Source organism: Sebastes fasciatus, chromosome 4, assembly GCF_043250625.1.
Source record: "Sebastes fasciatus isolate fSebFas1 chromosome 4, fSebFas1.pri, whole genome shotgun sequence".
NCBI lineage: Eukaryota > Metazoa > Chordata > Actinopteri > Perciformes > Sebastidae > Sebastes > Sebastes fasciatus.
Genome location: NC_133798.1, coordinates 12,579,486 through 12,596,474, shown reverse-complemented (window position 1 = coordinate 12,596,474; position 16,989 = coordinate 12,579,486). Strand labels below are relative to the sequence as shown.

Genomic DNA, 16,989 nt, shown 5'->3' with positions numbered 1-16,989 from the left:
TTTAGAAGCTAAGAGGACATTTTAAGTGTTTATTAATGTCTTTAACAACTATGATTCAGTGCTGCTGCAGCAACAGGAGTGGTTGACCTGCCCAAATATGTTCAGCCATAACAAACCAGAAGCTGTTGACAGGAAATGGAATAAAAGTAACATAACATGTTAAATGTAAGGTAAAGTACAGTTAATTGATATTGATGAAAAAATCTCTATTTACAACACAAGTCCTTCTACAGCTTTCTTGAGGCTAGATTTGATCCTTACTTGTATTTTAATATAAATAGACCTACATTCACAAGTGATTTAGCTCTCATTTTTAATTGAAGTATATAAGTAGAATAATCAGTTATTTTTCCCTTTTGTTCTCATATTCAGGCACAGAGAGTAGCCTGCAGAGTATTTTAAAGATATTATTGATGTGTTATCATTGCTGGTAAAACGTGTGTTGCCAGTAGAGGAATGAGCCCTTCAGTGAAGAGTGAGGTGGCTCTTAAAAGAGCCGTTGTGGTTTGTGGTTTGCAGCAGACAGTTTAAGCTCGCTCTCCGCGGATGCGACGGGCCAGCTGGATGTCTTTGGGCATGATGGTGACCCTCTTGGCGTGGATGGCGCACAGGTTGGTGTCCTCGAACAGGCCGACCAGGTAAGCCTCACTGGACTCCTGCAGAGCCATGACAGCGGAGCTCTGGAAGCGCAGGTCGGTCTTGAAATCCTGAGCGATTTCTCTCACCAGGCGCTGGAAGGGCAGCTTGCGGATCAGCAGCTCCGTGGATTTCTGGTAGCGACGGATCTCTCTCAGAGCCACGGTACCGGGCCTGTAACGGTGAGGCTTCTTCACGCCAGCTGCTTCCTGGGGGCTTTGCCTCCGGTAGACTTACGAGCGGTCTGCTTGGTTCTTGCCATGACTTCTTCTTTCTCTGTTCAGGAGATGTAGTAGCTCCAATGAAGAGACACGCTGCTCTTAAACTGTGGCTGATATCTGTTAACAGACTTGCTGTAAGAGCTGTTGTCTCATGGAGTTGTTACGTTACTACAAAAACATGTCCCATGATTTATTGTAACGAAGACGAGACGCAGCAACACCTGCTCATGGACTGTTACAGAGCTCAGGAGGTCTGGTCCATGCTCCAAGGCCTCGGCCTGGCTCATGAAGTCGGTTATAAATCTGTGATGTATGGTTTGTTGGATGAAAAGATGTCTGTAAAACAAAAAGAACTTTCACAACTAATTATTAGCATCACTTGCTTCAAGCTATGGAAAACAAGGTGCGTCATGGTCTTGGAACAGACTGTGATTGACAGCAATACCGTTGTGAAGCAAATACTGACTGACCTCAGAAGGAGGAGAACTTTGGACAAGAACCAGATCCTCCCATGGAGCCAACTGGACTTCTGATACCCTGTACTTTGCGAAGTTTACCCTGAACATTGTGATGTTTACCCTGAACATTGTGATCTTACCCTGAACATTGTGATGTTACCCATGCCCCAGAGCCCGGTCCTTCCGGCTCCGGCCTTTATCAATTGACCTCTAACCTTGTGCGCTCAAGGAGGCATTTTTAACGAACAATCAATGACTTCTCCACATAACACTTTATTTGCATAACTGTCTTTTCTTTTTGTATTATTCTATTGTAATCCATGTCACATCCTATGTATATTCACCAAATTCCTGTAAAATTGTAAAAATTTAATAAAGTCTTTAAAAAAAAAAAGAAAGCAAAACCGGCGGAAAGACCAGAGCTAAGGCAAAGACCCGCTCTTCCCGTGCTGGGCTCCAGTTCCCAGTCGGTCGTGTTCACAGGCATCTGCGTAAAGGAAACTATGCGCAGCGTGTGGGTGCCGGCGCCCCCGTCTACCTGGCGGCTGTGCTGGAGTACCTGACCGCTGAGATCCTGGAGTTGGCTGGAAACGCTGCCCGCGACAACAAGAAGACCCGTATCATCCCCCGTCACCTGCAGCTGGCTGTCCGCAACGACGAGGAGCTCAACAAGCTGCTGGGCGGAGTGACCATCGCTCAGGGCGGCGTGCTGCCCAACATCCAGGCTGTTCTGCTGCCCAAGAAGACCGAGAAGGCCGCCAAGTCCAAGTAAAGCTGGAGACTCGCTGACTGCTGGAAACCAGCCCCCAAAAGGCTCTTTTAAGAGCCAAACAATCCAAAGATAAAGAGCTCTGGTCCTCATGTCTCTAATGCACCGATGACTCATGAAATGCTTTTAAAATCAACATTTAATTGGTCGTTGCTCGTGTATTCATAAAACACAAAAGTTATGCAGAGGAGTTAAGTATGGTTATCAGGCTGACCCCAAGAGTTATTCCAGAGGCTAAGCTAAACACTCAACTCCACAGCACTTTTATCAAACTAGTTCCAACAGAAGCCTTACCAGTGAGACTGTGCACCACACTAGTAGGAACAAAGCCAAACTAGTCAGCTTAGTGACGTAGGGCCTAAATGCTCACTAGTTAACTAGTTAAAGCATTTTGATCTTACTTGTTAACTAGTGTGGCTAAAAATGTTTACTAGTTAACTAGTAAGGGAAAAAAGGTCCACTAGTTGCACTAGTGAGGGTCTTTTTTTTTACCTTACTAGTTTACTAGTGCACTGATATATTCCTAGTTAACTATTGGAAGGCATGTTGTCTCACTAGTTGGATTTTGTGCCAAACATGTAAAGAGTTTGACCGAACATGTTGCACATTTTTCTTACACGTCGGACATTTTCTTTACCTAGTTGAGCCTTGCTCAGCACTAGTGTGCGACTGTGCGTGACTAGTGATACATTTGTTTAACATGTTAAACTTTTTGTTGCACTAGTTGACGTTTTCGTCTTACTAGTTTGACATGTGCGCTTGACTAGGTAACTAGTGATGTGAATAAATTTCACTAGTTAACCTGTATGACAGTTGCAGTACTTCACTAGTTAACTAATCACGCGCACATGTCGACTAGTGAGCAGTTTTGTCGAACTAGTAAGACAAAAACGTCAACTAGTGTGCCAAAAATGTCAACGATTAATTTAAATGTTATTCAGACTATACACAGAGTGGTAGAGGTTTTTCTAAGCATTCTTTACTGCTCCTGTTGGAATAAAATCATTGTTGATTATTTAACTGCAAATTACTAATGTGTTTTTGATAGCTTCGCTTTTTTGTATTAAATCATACTGGGATGTTTGCTGAATTGATTGGATGTGGAACAGCCCTACCCAGAAATATGTCCACCTGCCGCCACTGCTTATCAGTCAACTTTGAAGTTCAGTGGACGCTCCTGAAGGCAAAAACCCACTAACTGTTTATTTAGATCAGATAAGATTAGATGGTCATTTGTGTCCCCAAAGAGAAATTCATTTTGCTTTGGCTAGTAAACTAACAGACAATACAATCAATAGAGAATGTGTTTATGTGAATCATCAAATGTTTTTATACCTCCAAATGAAATATATTCTATAATGAATAAGCAGAGGGGACAGGATTTATTTCAAATACATTGACAATGTACCAGTTTTAAGAGTTGAAGGCAGGCTGTGCAATCTTGGGAAAATAGCAATAACAAAACTGTTTCTAAAATCTTTACTAACCCCGTCTTTAATGTGGTGTATGCTCTGAAGAGACAGGACATGGGCTCTGTGCAGCTTTAGTGGATAAACACATACTGTTGGTTATGGAAACTAAAGGTCCTTTTAAGGGCCACCCATTTCCTCAACATCAAGAGCTGTCTTCCTTTTATAATACTACACATTACATACACACACACCACTGTTTACATATAAATCAGAATTAGAATCATATCTTTTTGTGTATGTTAGTGTTCATTAGGAGCATGTTTATATGTCACGCAACAAGAATAGAACAAAAAGATGGAAACGTTGGTCATGGGAGGCAAATTTTCTATTGCTCTAAGTTCTGTTAGCGGATTTGATTGTTGGGATTTCCAGTTGGTATGGATTTTGGGTTTCGGTTATAGCAAGTAGGGACACTGGGTTGTGGTGGCAGTTTTATTCAGCACAATGAGAGAGAGATGTTGATTGACTCCCCTTCTCTTTTGTACTGTACAAATCATGATTATTTAAGGAGTTATTATCCATGAAATTATCTGGGGAAAAAAAGAAAATCTTGAACGATTGTTCAATTTTTAATTGTTTAATTTAGCAAAATTTGACTCAAAAGCCTGGAAAAGAAGGTAAAATATATTATTTTATTATATTAGATCCAACTTCATCATTGCATATAGTACAGGTAATGATACGATGCAGTTAACCAGAAATGCTGAAAGCCATAAATTTCCGAGCGATTAAAAGAGAAACAGGCATATTAAGAGTATATACATGCATATTAAGAATATATACATGCATATTAAGAATATATACAGGCATATTAAGAACATATACAGGCATATTAAGAACATATACAGGCATATTAAGAATATATACATGCATATTAAGAATATATACAGGCATATTAAGAACATATACAGGCATATTAAGAATATATACATGCATATTAAGAACATATACAGGCATATCAAGAATATATACAGGCATATTAAGAACATATACAGGCATATTAAGAACATATACAGGCATATTAAGAATATATACATGCATATTAAGAATATATACAGGCATATCAAGAATATATACAGGCATATTAAGAACATATACAGGCATATTAAGAACATATACAGGCATATTAAGAATATATACATGCATATTAAGAATATATACATGCATATTAAGAACATATACAGGCATATTAAGAATATATACAGGCATATTAAGAATATATACAGGCATATTAAGAATATATACAGGCATATCAAGAATATATACAGGCATATTAAGAACATATACAGGCATATTAAGAATATATACATGCATATTAAGAATATATACAGGCATATTAAGAACATATACACTAAGAACATATAGTATATAAAGTACAATATATATTTTGTGTGAGAAGGTGTCGTATGAATATATATATATATATATCACCAATTGTGTGATAATTTGTGATTTTGTGTCATAATATTGATAATTAAATAGCTTATTATTGCAACAGCACTTGTGTTTTGTTTTATATCACTGATAGGCCTATAGTTTTATTCATTGCCACCATGCCTGCCACACAATAGCGGAACCATTTCTCTGCTTGCTGTGTTTCCGGGGGGACATGTTTTGTGCTACACTTGTTTCACACGCTGCTCATCCTGCACCACCAGACCAAACAGAGTTGACTGTTCATCCAGCACCATGCCGACCGACACCAAGCGTATACGCGGCCCAGAGGTGTCCCAGAGTCCGTATCTGTTTGTGGGTAAACCGGCGGCCGTGAGTCTCCCCTCGCACGGAGCCAGCGGAGCCCGGTTGGACGGTCGGCAGCGGGATCAGGTAAGTAAGTAAGTAAGACTTTATTTATATAGCACATTTCATACAGGAGTTGCAGTTCAAAGTGCTTTACATAAAATAAATTAAAAACAAGCAGCAAGAGCAGTGCATGGAGTCAACAAAATCATGATAAAAATAATAAAACATTTTAGAACAGTAGAAATAGTAAAATATAAATAGTGCAGGATAAAATTCGTAGTGCAAGTTACAGAGAAAATGCGCTGGTAAAAAGATAGGTTTTAAGATGTCTTTTGAAAATGTCTAGCGTGTTTGCTTCCCTAATATTTATGGGTAGTGCGTTCCATAATTTTGGGGCATAGTTGACAAAGGCCGCATCACCAATCTTCTTTCGACTGCTTCTGGTGACCTCTAATAGACCTGCATCTGATGATCGCAGTGTTCTCGCTGGTGTGTAGTTTGTAAGGGAGTTAGCAATGTAGCTAGGTCCTTGTCCATTTAGTGCTTTGTATGTGAGGAGGAGGACCTTGAAGTCAATTCTGAAAGTAACAGGCAGACAGTGTAAAGTAGCTAGGACAGGACTGATGTGTTCTCTCCTTTTAGTTTTTGTTAATAATCTAGCTGCAGAGTTTTGGATGAGCTGGAGTCTTCCAGTGGTTTTCTTGGGAAGACCAGCGAAAAGTGCATTACAGTAGTCCAACCGGCTGGATATGAAAGCATGAATTAGCTTCTCAGCATCATTTTGTTTTATGAATGATCGTACCTTCGCTATGTTCCTGAGGTGAAAGAAAGCTGTTTTGGTCACTTTGTTAATGTGGGAGTTGAAATTCAAATCTGCGTCCAGGATGACACCGAGACTTGTCACCTCAGGTTTAAGCCAGGCGGTTAAACCTCCGAGATTCGTGGTTAGCATCTCTCTTTTAGATTTGGGGCCGATAAGTAGAACTTCTGTTTTGTCCTCATTTAATTTGAGAAAGTTATTGTTCATCCATTTGTTTATTGCCAACAAGCAGTTTGTAATGGAATTTATGGCTGTCGCATCATTAGGTTCAGCTGATATATACAATTGTGTGTCATCCGCGTAGCTATGGAAATCAATATTATGTTCTCTGATGATGTCACCAAGTGGTAACATATAAAGAGAAAAGAGTGATGGACCTAAGCAGCTTCCTTGTGCAACCCCGTAGCAGTTTTCATGTTTCTTAGACATATGGTCTCCTAGGCTAACATAAAACTTCCTTCCTCTGATATATGTTTTGATCCAGTTCAGTACACTATCAGTGAGCCCAATAAGCTTTTCAAGTCTATTGATTAGGATGTCGTGATCAATGGTATCAAATGCCGCACTAAGATCTAACAGGATAAGGATAGATACTTTATTTGCATCAGAGTTAAGTCTGAGGTCGCTAATTATTTTGGTGAGAGCAGTTTCAGTACTGTGATATTTTCTGAAACCTGACTGAGAGACTTCCAAGATGTTATTTTCTTCAAGAAAGGAATTTAATTGGACTAATACTATCTTTTCCAATACTTTACTAATAAAAGGTAGATTTGATATCGGTCTGTAGTTTGCTAGTATACTGGTATCCAATTTGGGTTTCTTTAATAAGGGCTTTACAACAGCTGTTTTAAAAGCATCTGGAAAAACGCCAGTTTTAAGGGATGTGTTTATAATGTGTAGGACCGGACCTGAGACACTATCAAACACTCGCTTAAAGAATGTTGTGGGCATAGGATCGATATCTGATGTTGTAGAGTTACATTCACTGACAGTTTTAGAAAGTTCACCTAGTGTGATACATGTAAAAGTGCTCATGGTTACATTGCGGGATCTACTGATGTCAGTTTCACCTCCACTAGTAGTGATACTAGCTCTACTAGGTGGACGTCCGGCCGGTGTTTGTCCGGTGCGGGCTGGTGAGCCAGGCTAAAGGCTCCGCGTACATCGAGGCTGGAAACACCAAGCTGATGTGCTGCGTTTATGGCCCCAGAGAAATGGAGCGGAAAGATGAGACCGATATGAAATGTGGAAGGTAATGTGGTGATTTCATGAATGTATTAATTTATTTTATTTGACTTTTATTGATACACACACACACACACACACACACACACACACACACACACACACACACACACACGTGTGTTATATTCAGTCTGCCTGAATTCATAAGCAGTAAATAACGCAGTCTTACTTGGTTTTGTATGGCTAGCAGCAAGCAGCTTATGTTGGCTCAATGTCAGCTGATATTAGCAAACTTCAGATAACGTTAGATAAGACAGTTAAAGTGTTCAACAGTGTCTGTGCTTTAAGTGAGAACACTTATTTACAACATTGTACAAAGATGTGAAAAGACAGAGTGAAACATTTAACACAACAAATAAACAAAAATAAGTGCCAACTAGTAGACTCAATTAGCGACATCAATACACCTAGCTAAAGATAAATAAACTGGGAAAAAAAAGTTTGGAAACTTGTGTTTGGTGGATTATTTCTCTGTTGTTTCAATGCTAATTGGCATTGTATTTTACATCGTTGGAAAGCCTATTTATTTACCTTCACAATGATGTCCAACTTGTAAGGATCATGCATTTGTGGGATGAGCAGCACAGCTGATTATGTGGGTAACGCCCAAGAAAAATTTGCCAAAATGCTCTGCCAATGGTAAACAGTGTATTGTCATAAGGCTACCAGGAAGCCTGCAATGACTGCCCTTCACCGTCAGGCCCGTTTGCGCTGGTGTTGACAACATAGACAATGGAACCTAAACATGTGGGGGAATGTCAGACCTCAACCCAACTGAACACTTGCTTGGGCGTGCTGTACGTGTTAGAGTGACCAACACAACCACGCTGGCTGACCTACAACGAATCCTGGTTGAGGAATGGAACGCCATCCCACAGCAACGTGTGACCAGGTTGGTGACCAGCATGAGGAGGAGGTGCCAGGCTGTTGTGGCTGCGTATGGATCTTCCACCCGCTACTGAGGCTCCTGACGGTGTATTAAATGAATAAAGTGTAAAATTGCCAATATGTCTCGTTTGTTCCTTGTTACTGATAGAGAGTTCAATCATTCAATCCACCAAACAACTCACAACAAGAGTGAAAACCAACAGGAGAATACACTGTTTACCATTGACAGAGCATTTTGGCAATTTTTTCTTGGGTGCTACCCACATAATCAGCTGTGCTGCTCATCCCACAAATGCATGATCCTTACAAGTTGGACATCATTGTGAAGGTAAATAAACAGGCTTTCCAACCATGTAAAATACAATGTCAATTAGCATTGTAACAACAGAGAAATAATCCACCAAACACAAGTTTCTGAACTTTTTTTCCCCAGTTTATTACAAGGCCAAAAAGAGCTTCTGGCTATATTATTTCCTGAGCACATATTGCATGAATGCACACTGGCCCTGCTGTTATAGCCATTGCTGTCTGGCAACAAAAATATTTATTAGCAGGTCCATTGATTATAAACTCACCAAAGCTAATATCCCTGTGATGAGCTTTAGAGGTATTGTTGTATTAATATGCTATGAGGAGTATCACGGAGTGCTGTAAATGAATGAAACACCACCAGAATCACCACTATAAACAAAAATGAAGTTGAGAAAAACATATTTTTCTCTTTTAAAAGTGGACATAACCTGTAACATCTTCTTTAATACCATTTTGAATCATGTTTAGCTGTGTTCACCCTCAAGCATCTGCATCACTACTTACACATTATGTGGACACTGTTGTTTGTGTGTCTGCGTAAGTTACTACAGGAAGTGATTATGAAGACAACAAAACTGTATTTCTCTGTGTCTCCAGGTTGACTACTGACATGCGTTTCGCTCCGTTTTCCTGCCTGGAGAGGGGCGCCTGGATTCAGGGGAGCCAGGAAAAGGACCTCTCCTTGATGCTACACGAGAGCCTGCAGCCAGCCGTGTGCCTCCACAAATACCCCCGCTCTCAGATCGAGGTCAACGTGATGGTCCTCGAGAACAGCGGCTCGGTTCTGGCTCACGCAGTCACGTGCGCTTCTCTCGCTCTCGCGGACGCCGGGATCGAGATGTACGACCTGGTGCTCGGTTGTTCCATACGCCAGGACGGCGCCTCTTATGTGGTTGACCCTTCTTACACAGAGGAAAGCAGCTGCAGCTCAGTCAGCGGTGAGAACCAGGGCGGTCTGACTGTCGCGTTCCTCCCCAGCCTGAACCAGATCTCTGGGCTGTAGTCAGATGGAGAAATGAGTGAAGAGACTCTGACAGCCGGGGTTCGGACCTGCATCGAGGGATGCTATAAACTGTACCCGGTCATCCAAAAAGCCCTGGCCAAGGCTGTGCGCAGGGCCGCGCCCCCACCGTCAGAGAGCTGAGAGACTCCTTAACCAATAACTGCTCAGCTCATAGTTTTTCTACTTTACAATGTCCAATGATTACTTTGAAAACATAACCCATTTTCTCCTATGTTTGCTATTAAGTTCTTTAAATGGAAATAGTTAAGACTGATTTAACCGTGTTTTCTTATTAAATGATTTAATAATGCATGTATGTGGTTTATTCTGAATTTGGGGCTTGGAACTTGAAATTTACATGACATTGGAAAGGGATATCTAGTGATTAGATTAAGCCATTAACAACCCGACAGCCCGCCGGCGGACCTGGCTGCTATTCTGTCTGTCGGAGGTTGTTCCGGGCTCAGAGAGAAGACGGTAGCTAGAGTATACTGGTATTATGAAACTAAAAAAACCTAAGGAATACATTGTTACCAACCATGTCATGCTAGCTTGTCAAGAAGAACAGTAAATAATGCTAATATGTAAGGCTAAATTTTGGTGAGGAAAAACTGGCATGGTCAACCGAAGTGCTCGTCATCCAATTGGCGAAAAATGCAATTCTTGCAGAAATCTCCAAATGTCAAAAGTTTTTTCTATGGTGTTCCTCAAGGTCTCGGTGCCTTAATGTGGTATTTTGGAGCGATTATTGATTCTCGAGTGGTTAAAAAATGATTGAATTTTGCACCAAATTGCTGCAACAACTTATGAGACAATAGCGCATTGGAATGGCCATCATATACTTCTATTGTTAGAGATTGTTTCATGTCTGCCATCACCCTCATGAGCCACAGGCTGAGCTCACTCTGCTCACAACCAGTGCTCCTATAACTAGGAGGTGAGGAGGAAGAACATTACTCTGTTTGCCTGCTACCAGTCAGACCTGTTCCCATCAAGTCTGTCGTCTAGAGTGAGTATCCATGTGTTCCTTTGTTCACCTTATCACTAATTAGTGTCTGTGTTTACATGTTATGTCTTTGATTTGATAATCAGGATTATTGAGTAGATGCATGTGCAATGCTGTTTTCTGACCTGCATCTCCCTCTTTTTGTGTCTCTACTGAAGATCCACCATTTGATGATATTAAAGGGGAAGATCATCAAAAATAAAGTCCTTTTTTTTTGGTGTAAATATCTGTCTCTGTCCCTTATTCTGGATACCTCATGTGTGATACTTGAGTGTGCCAAGACTCTAGCCCTCGCCAGTTAGGTCATAATGTTCTGAGCCCTTATACAGCTTCACAATTTATTTTAATTCATGATGACTAGAACAACAGGACACACAGCGCTGAGCTGCATGTCAAATATTCTTTAGGTTCCCAGCTTTCACATGATGTACACCACTTCTATGTGACATATACTGCCGACCTGCTATCTCCCCCTAAAAAGGACAAAAATGGGTCGATGGAAAAGGTTAATCCAATAAAACATCTATCAAAACGTACACTGAGTGTACAGCCCCCGGTTAGTGGCACAAAAACACAAAGATTGGCTAACCGAAACTATAGGCCGACGCCACATGTGAAGGTTACAAGATAGCAGTGATCGGCTCTAAGAGTTTCAGCAGTTTAGTTGAAGTTTGCGTAACTGTATTCTTGCCCCGCTGTTATTAATTTGGCACAATGTGGCTAGACATTACACCTTTAACTGCTTCCTTATATCTAGTAACATCTCTCCCAGCAGGACAGGGATGGGGGTTGACTTCACTGCTCCACAACAGTCACTTCACTTTTCCATCAGAGTGAGGCAAGGCTACATAAATATTTTTTTATGAAGTTTGTCCCTATTCCGCCCCACTTTGATATTTATAACTTTCTGACACTATGATTCCATTCATAAGCAACATAATGCCAGAATGTAGGCCTATGATATTTTTGGTCATGGGTTTCATACACCATGTGTTAAAAACAAAAACAAAAATTCTAAAAACATCCTATCAAATGGGGATCCATGGTCTAATTCATGTCAGTTTAGGGGTCCTTGATGTGAAATGAAAAGGTTTGGGAATCACTGATCTACAGAATGTTCTGGATGGTTAGCCTACATCTTAACTTTCCCCTCTTCATGTATTGTCTTTATTAACTTAATATCATCCCAATCACTATTATGGTCTAGTGAAATAGTAAAGCCAGTTTGTAGCACTTTTTATTTATTTATTATTTTTACAGTCAAAGCCTACTAATCCTTTTGTTTATTTATAACAGAAGTACCAGCCATTTCTCTTATTGCAGTTTTTGTTGTTGTTGGTGCATTAGAGACATGAGGACCAGAGCTCTTTATCTTGGGAGTGTTTGGCTCTTAAAAGAGCCTTTTGGGGGCTGGTTTCCAGCACTCAGCGAGTCTCCAGCTTTACTTGGACTTGGCGGCCTTCTCGGTCTTCTTGGGCAGCAGAACAGCCTGGATGTTGGGCAGCACGCCGCCCTGAGCGATGGTCACTCCGCCCAGCAGCTTGTTGAGCTCCTCGTCGTTGCGGACAGCCAGCTGCAGGTGACGGGGGATGATACGGGTCTTCTTGTTGTCGCGGGCAGCGTTTCCAGCCAACTCCAGGATCTCAGCGGTCAGGTACTCCAGCACAGCCGCCAGGTAGACGGGGGCGCCGGCGCCCACACGCTGCGCATAGTTTCCTTTACGCAGATGCCTGTGAACACGACCGACTGGGAACTGGAGCCCAGCACGGGAAGAGCGGGTCTTTGCCTTAGCTCTGGTCTTTCCGCCGGTTTTGCCTCTTCCGCTCATCGTGAGATGTTTTCAGTAGTGGAGACTAATAAAAAGTGTTGCTCCACCAGCAGAAAGCTCCTTTATATGTCCTTGGAGCGAGACTTGCTGACAGACCAACCAGAGAAGAGGCTTCCAGCAGAGCAGCAGAGGGCGGCCCGCTCTGAATGTTGGCGGACACTTTGAAAGGATTTCCCACCAATCAGCAGCGTAGCTTCGGGCGGTGGGTCGCTCCTCTGGGCGGTGCTGAGCTCCAGGAGGAGCCCCTCACCAATCAGGAGCCGGAGGTCTGAAGCAGCGTCACCATTTCACAGTTTAAGAGCAGCGTGTCTCTTCATTGGAGCTACTACATCTCCTGAACAGAGAAAGAAGAAGTCATGGCAAGAACCAAGCAGACCGCTCGTAAGTCTACCGGAGGCAAAGCCCCCAGGAAGCAGCTGGCCACCAAGGCTGCCCGTAAGAGCGCCCCGGCCACCGGCGGCGTGAAGAAGCCTCACCGTTACAGGCCCGGTACCGTGGCTCTGAGAGAGATCCGTCGCTACCAGAAATCCACGGAGCTGCTGATCCGCAAGCTGCCCTTCCAGCGCCTGGTGAGAGAAATCGCTCAGGACTTCAAGACCGACCTGCGCTTCCAGAGCTCCGCTGTCATGGCTCTGCAGGAGTCCAGTGAGGCTTACCTGGTCGGCCTGTTCGAGGACACCAACCTGTGCGCCATCCACGCCAAGAGGGTCACCATCATGCCCAAAGACATCCAGCTGGCCCGTCGCATCCGCGGAGAGCGAGCTTAAACTGTCTGCTGCTCCACAAACCACAACGGCTCTTTTAAGAGCCACCTCACTCTTCACTGAAGGGCTCATTCCTCTACTGGCAACACACATTTTACCAGCAATGATAACACATCAATAATATCTTTAAAATACTCTGCAGGCTACTCTCTGTGCCTGAATATGAGAACAAAAGGGAAATATAACTGATTATGTCGTTTTGACTCTTAAATTAAAAAAGAGATAAATCACTTTTGAATGTAGGTCATGTATATTAAAATACAAGTAGGGATCAAATCTAGCCTCAAGAAAGCTGTAGAAGGACTTGTGTTGTAAATAGAGATTTTTTCATCAATATCAATTAACTGTACTTTACCTTACATTTAACATGTTATGTTACTTTTATTCCATTTCCTGTCAACAGCTTCTGGTTTGTTATGGCTGAACATATTTGGGCAGGTCAACCACTCCTGTTGCTGCAGCAGCACTGAATCATAGTTGTTAAAGACATTAATAAACACTTAAAATGTCCTCTTAGCTTTAAAATATGTACTAAAAATTAAAGTGTGTACATACCGCTTCTTAATGCTAGGGGTGTTTAACCCACATTATGTTGCAGGTCCATCATGGTACTGCATGGCTGGTTTTTGCTTGTTCCTTCTTTTGAACATTTTGTTTTGTGACATTGCCCTCTAATCCTAATTTCATAAGTAATAATGCATTTCAACTCATTTCACCTCAATATTTATTTTTGCTGTTTTCTTCTGCATTAAATACACAAAGGAAGGGAGGGAGATGCATGACATAAACAGCGTTGCACATGCATTTACTCATTGTAATCATTCTTATCAACTCAAAGCCAGAACAGAACAGAGTGAGTCTTAAGGATAATCGTCACTGTTGGACGTGTTAAAAGGCAGCTGATGAACACTTTATGGAGGTGTCTAAATGCAGATACAGAGTGGATCCACACTGCTCTGATGATTGTGACAAATAATTACACCTACAGGAACTTTTATATGAGAGCTTCAGTCTCTAGAGACTCTCAGGCCTAAACTCAAATAGTTGAATGGAGATATTCAATAAAAACTTTATTACAGACACACAAGAGGGTCCATAGCGATAAGAGAAAAAATAAGAAAGGACACAAACAGTTGACTGACACTATGCCATCTGGGAACCCGAAGCAACAACCGCATTGCATCATTGTTAGCCACTATGAGCCTTCCCATACTACTTTTCTTGTAGCTACACCAAAGATGAGCTGTATACAAAGGTGTGCAGAAAGCTCTAAATAATGAACATTTTACATTTACAGAAAGCATACTGAATTTACGAGCAACATATTTGCCTGAGCATATTGTTTTCAGCACTGTCGATAGATATCTCTGTCATCATTTCAATCATCAACATAAAGAGCTGACTTCCTGTTAAAATGTTATAACCAACCGTTACCATTCAAATCATTATAGTGTCATGTTTTCTGTTATTGTTCAACAGGGGCAAGCTAAAAAGATGGAAATGTTGAGTGGTATTTTATTTTCTCTGCATGTCATGAGAGGAATATCACTCAAGTGAAATACAGGAAGAACTAATTTCTTATCTTCTCTACTTCTGACTATCATGGCATTACTCTTTTTGGCATTAAATTTAATGTCATAGTCTTTGCCGTACTTTGAGCACATCTTCCCAGCCCAGCACTATATGGACTGAGAATTACCAGGTCATCAGCATACACAAGGTGAATAAGGTGATAGGTCATCCATATACACATTGAACAAAATAGGAGACAAAATACCACCTTGGTGAACACCATTATTTACATGAAACAGGGCAGATACAACATTGCTCCATTTAACCTGCATTGTCTGATGTGAATACCAGAAGACTGGTATTCTAAGTATACACTTTGAAACACCTCTGGCAACAGTTTCAGGAATAATTTTTCATGATTAACCCTGTCAAAGCATATAAATACGGTAGAGTTTTGGCTTCCATATTTAGCAACTATTTCCTTTAGGGCATAAATACACATATCAGTGCCATGTTTCCTTTTAAAGCCAAACTGGTGATCAGTGGTGAGAAAAAAACATTTCCAACCATTCTAGCAGGATTCTTTCCAGCACTTTAGAGAGAATACCAGCGAGGGCAATAGGTCTATAATTATCCATGCTATTTAATTTACCAGCCTTGTCCTTAATAAGAGTCACTAACAATACAGAGGTGTTAGAATCTGGAAGGACACCATTAAACACCAGTAAAGCACATTGACAACAAAGCTTAGGACTGGCATGTTTTAGAAGTTCTGCAGTGATATGATCCACACCACAAGCCTTGTTATCATCGAGCATCATAATGGGATCATGGACATCATCTGACCTGACTGCCATGTTTTCAGAGAGATCAATATTTTCAACTACAACTTCATTACTTTTAACACAGTTGAATAAATTACAATAATGCTCATGCCACATCTCGGCTATTTTGTCTGGACCACATGCACCTTCAATGTTGAATGATCATAACTCTGACCTCTTTCCAGAAATCATAATGGTTATTAATCTGCAGCTTCCTAGCAAGTGAATATGCTCTCATTGTGTTCTCGTATCTTTTTAATAAGACAAAGTGCATCTTTAAATCTTGCAAGTTTTTTTCTGTTCAAACAATGACCCCTGCCTAGGCCTTTCTGATTCTGACCAGTTTAAAAGCTTCTCTCGCTACAGCATGTTTGACAGCCACAAAATCATTCCATCCAGGTTTAATGTTATCCACCTTGTTCTCATGTTTACAAAAGGGCTTACTAGAGGCGTTTAGAGCCGTCGCAATATTGTCATACATGGCACACAGTTCTATCCCATGTTGAGGGCTTTTACAGTTCATATTATGACAGGTTAGAGCTTCCCTAGGCAGTTCAATATTATTTAACAAGATGTCAGAACAGAATAAAGTCTGAATAATAAGTAATCTACCCAATTGTTTCACTTTTGCTTGCCTAAAAGCAACTAGTCTTACAGGAGAAATGCTGTCCCTAATTCATGCTGTTGTTCAGTAGGTGGCGCTGATGCACCAAAGAGTTTAATCATCAACCTTCATTAAGAAGAAGAAGAAGAAGAAGAAGAGAAGCTCCGCCTCTGTCTTCTATCACGTCCTCAGACAGGATTTAAATAGCTGTGAAGCAGCAGACCAGAGTTTACAGTTGAGTAGAAAGACATTGATCAGCAACGATGAGTGGAAGAGGCAAAGGAGGAAAAGGACTCGGTAAAGGAGGCGCAAAGCGTCACCGTAAAGTCCTCCGTGATAACATCCAGGGAATCACCAAGCCCGCTATCCGCCGTCTGGCTCGCCGTGGTGGAGTGAAGCGTATCTCCGGTCTGATCTACGAGGAGACCCGCGGTGTGTTGAAGGTGTTCCTGGAGAATGTGATCCGTGATGCCGTCACCTACACCGAGCACGCCAAGAGGAAGACCGTGACCGCCATGGATGTGGTGTATGCTCTGAAGAGACAGGGACGCACTCTGTACGGCTTCGGTGGATAAACACACTGTTGCTTTATCAATACTAAAGGCCCTTTTAAGGGCCACTCACTTACTCAACATGAAGAGCTGACCTCCTGTTATAATGTTATAACAAACCGTTACCATTCAAATCATTATAAAATTAATTATAGTGTTATGGTTTCTGTTCAACAGGTGCAAGCTCATATGAAACATGAGGAATAAGCTAAAAAGATGGCAATGATGAGGTAGCCCACCTGGGGGGAAAGAACAGTTATTGAGGCACATTTTCTATTGCTATATGTTGAACTAGAAAATGTGATCATTAATTGTTATTTCCAGTTTGTATGG

At 41.4% G+C, this 16,989-nt stretch overlaps 5 protein-coding genes and 1 pseudogene across 5 annotated transcripts; 4 read left to right on the top strand and 2 right to left on the bottom strand.

Annotated features, from left to right (window-relative positions):
• Positions 1–517: 517 nt before the first annotated feature.
• On the bottom strand, positions 518–909 carry LOC141767057 (histone H3-like; annotated as a pseudogene).
• Positions 910–1,042: 133 nt separating this feature from the next.
• LOC141766879 (histone H2A-like) lies at positions 1,043–2,146 on the top strand. The gene is made up of 2 exons (XM_074634054.1): positions 1,043–1,172; positions 1,711–2,146. The coding sequence occupies exons 1-2, from the start codon at positions 1,043–1,045 to the stop codon at positions 2,085–2,087; spliced, it is 507 nt and encodes a 168-aa protein (XP_074490155.1). The 3' UTR covers positions 2,088–2,146.
• Positions 2,147–5,123: 2,977 nt separating this feature from the next.
• LOC141765799 (exosome complex component MTR3-like) lies at positions 5,124–9,877 on the top strand. The gene is made up of 3 exons (XM_074632044.1): positions 5,124–5,383; positions 7,220–7,371; positions 9,162–9,877. The coding sequence occupies exons 1-3, from the start codon at positions 5,246–5,248 to the stop codon at positions 9,565–9,567; spliced, it is 696 nt and encodes a 231-aa protein (XP_074488145.1). The 5' UTR covers positions 5,124–5,245; the 3' UTR covers positions 9,568–9,877.
• A 2,078-nt stretch (positions 9,878–11,955) lies between these two features.
• LOC141765805 (histone H2A-like) lies at positions 11,956–12,561 on the bottom strand. The gene has a single exon (XM_074632051.1). It carries the CDS (start codon positions 12,399–12,401, stop codon positions 12,015–12,017), a length of 387 nt encoding a protein of 128 aa, XP_074488152.1. The 5' UTR covers positions 12,402–12,561; the 3' UTR covers positions 11,956–12,014.
• A 50-nt stretch (positions 12,562–12,611) lies between these two features.
• Positions 12,612–13,246, top strand: LOC141765801 (histone H3). The gene has a single exon (XM_074632046.1). The coding sequence runs from the start codon at positions 12,758–12,760 to the stop codon at positions 13,166–13,168; it is 411 nt and encodes a 136-aa protein (XP_074488147.1). The 5' UTR covers positions 12,612–12,757; the 3' UTR covers positions 13,169–13,246.
• A 3,122-nt stretch (positions 13,247–16,368) lies between these two features.
• Positions 16,369–16,732, top strand: LOC141765797 (histone H4). The gene has a single exon (XM_074632043.1). The coding sequence runs from the start codon at positions 16,369–16,371 to the stop codon at positions 16,678–16,680; it is 312 nt and encodes a 103-aa protein (XP_074488144.1). The 3' UTR covers positions 16,681–16,732.
• Positions 16,733–16,989: the final 257 nt, after the last annotated feature.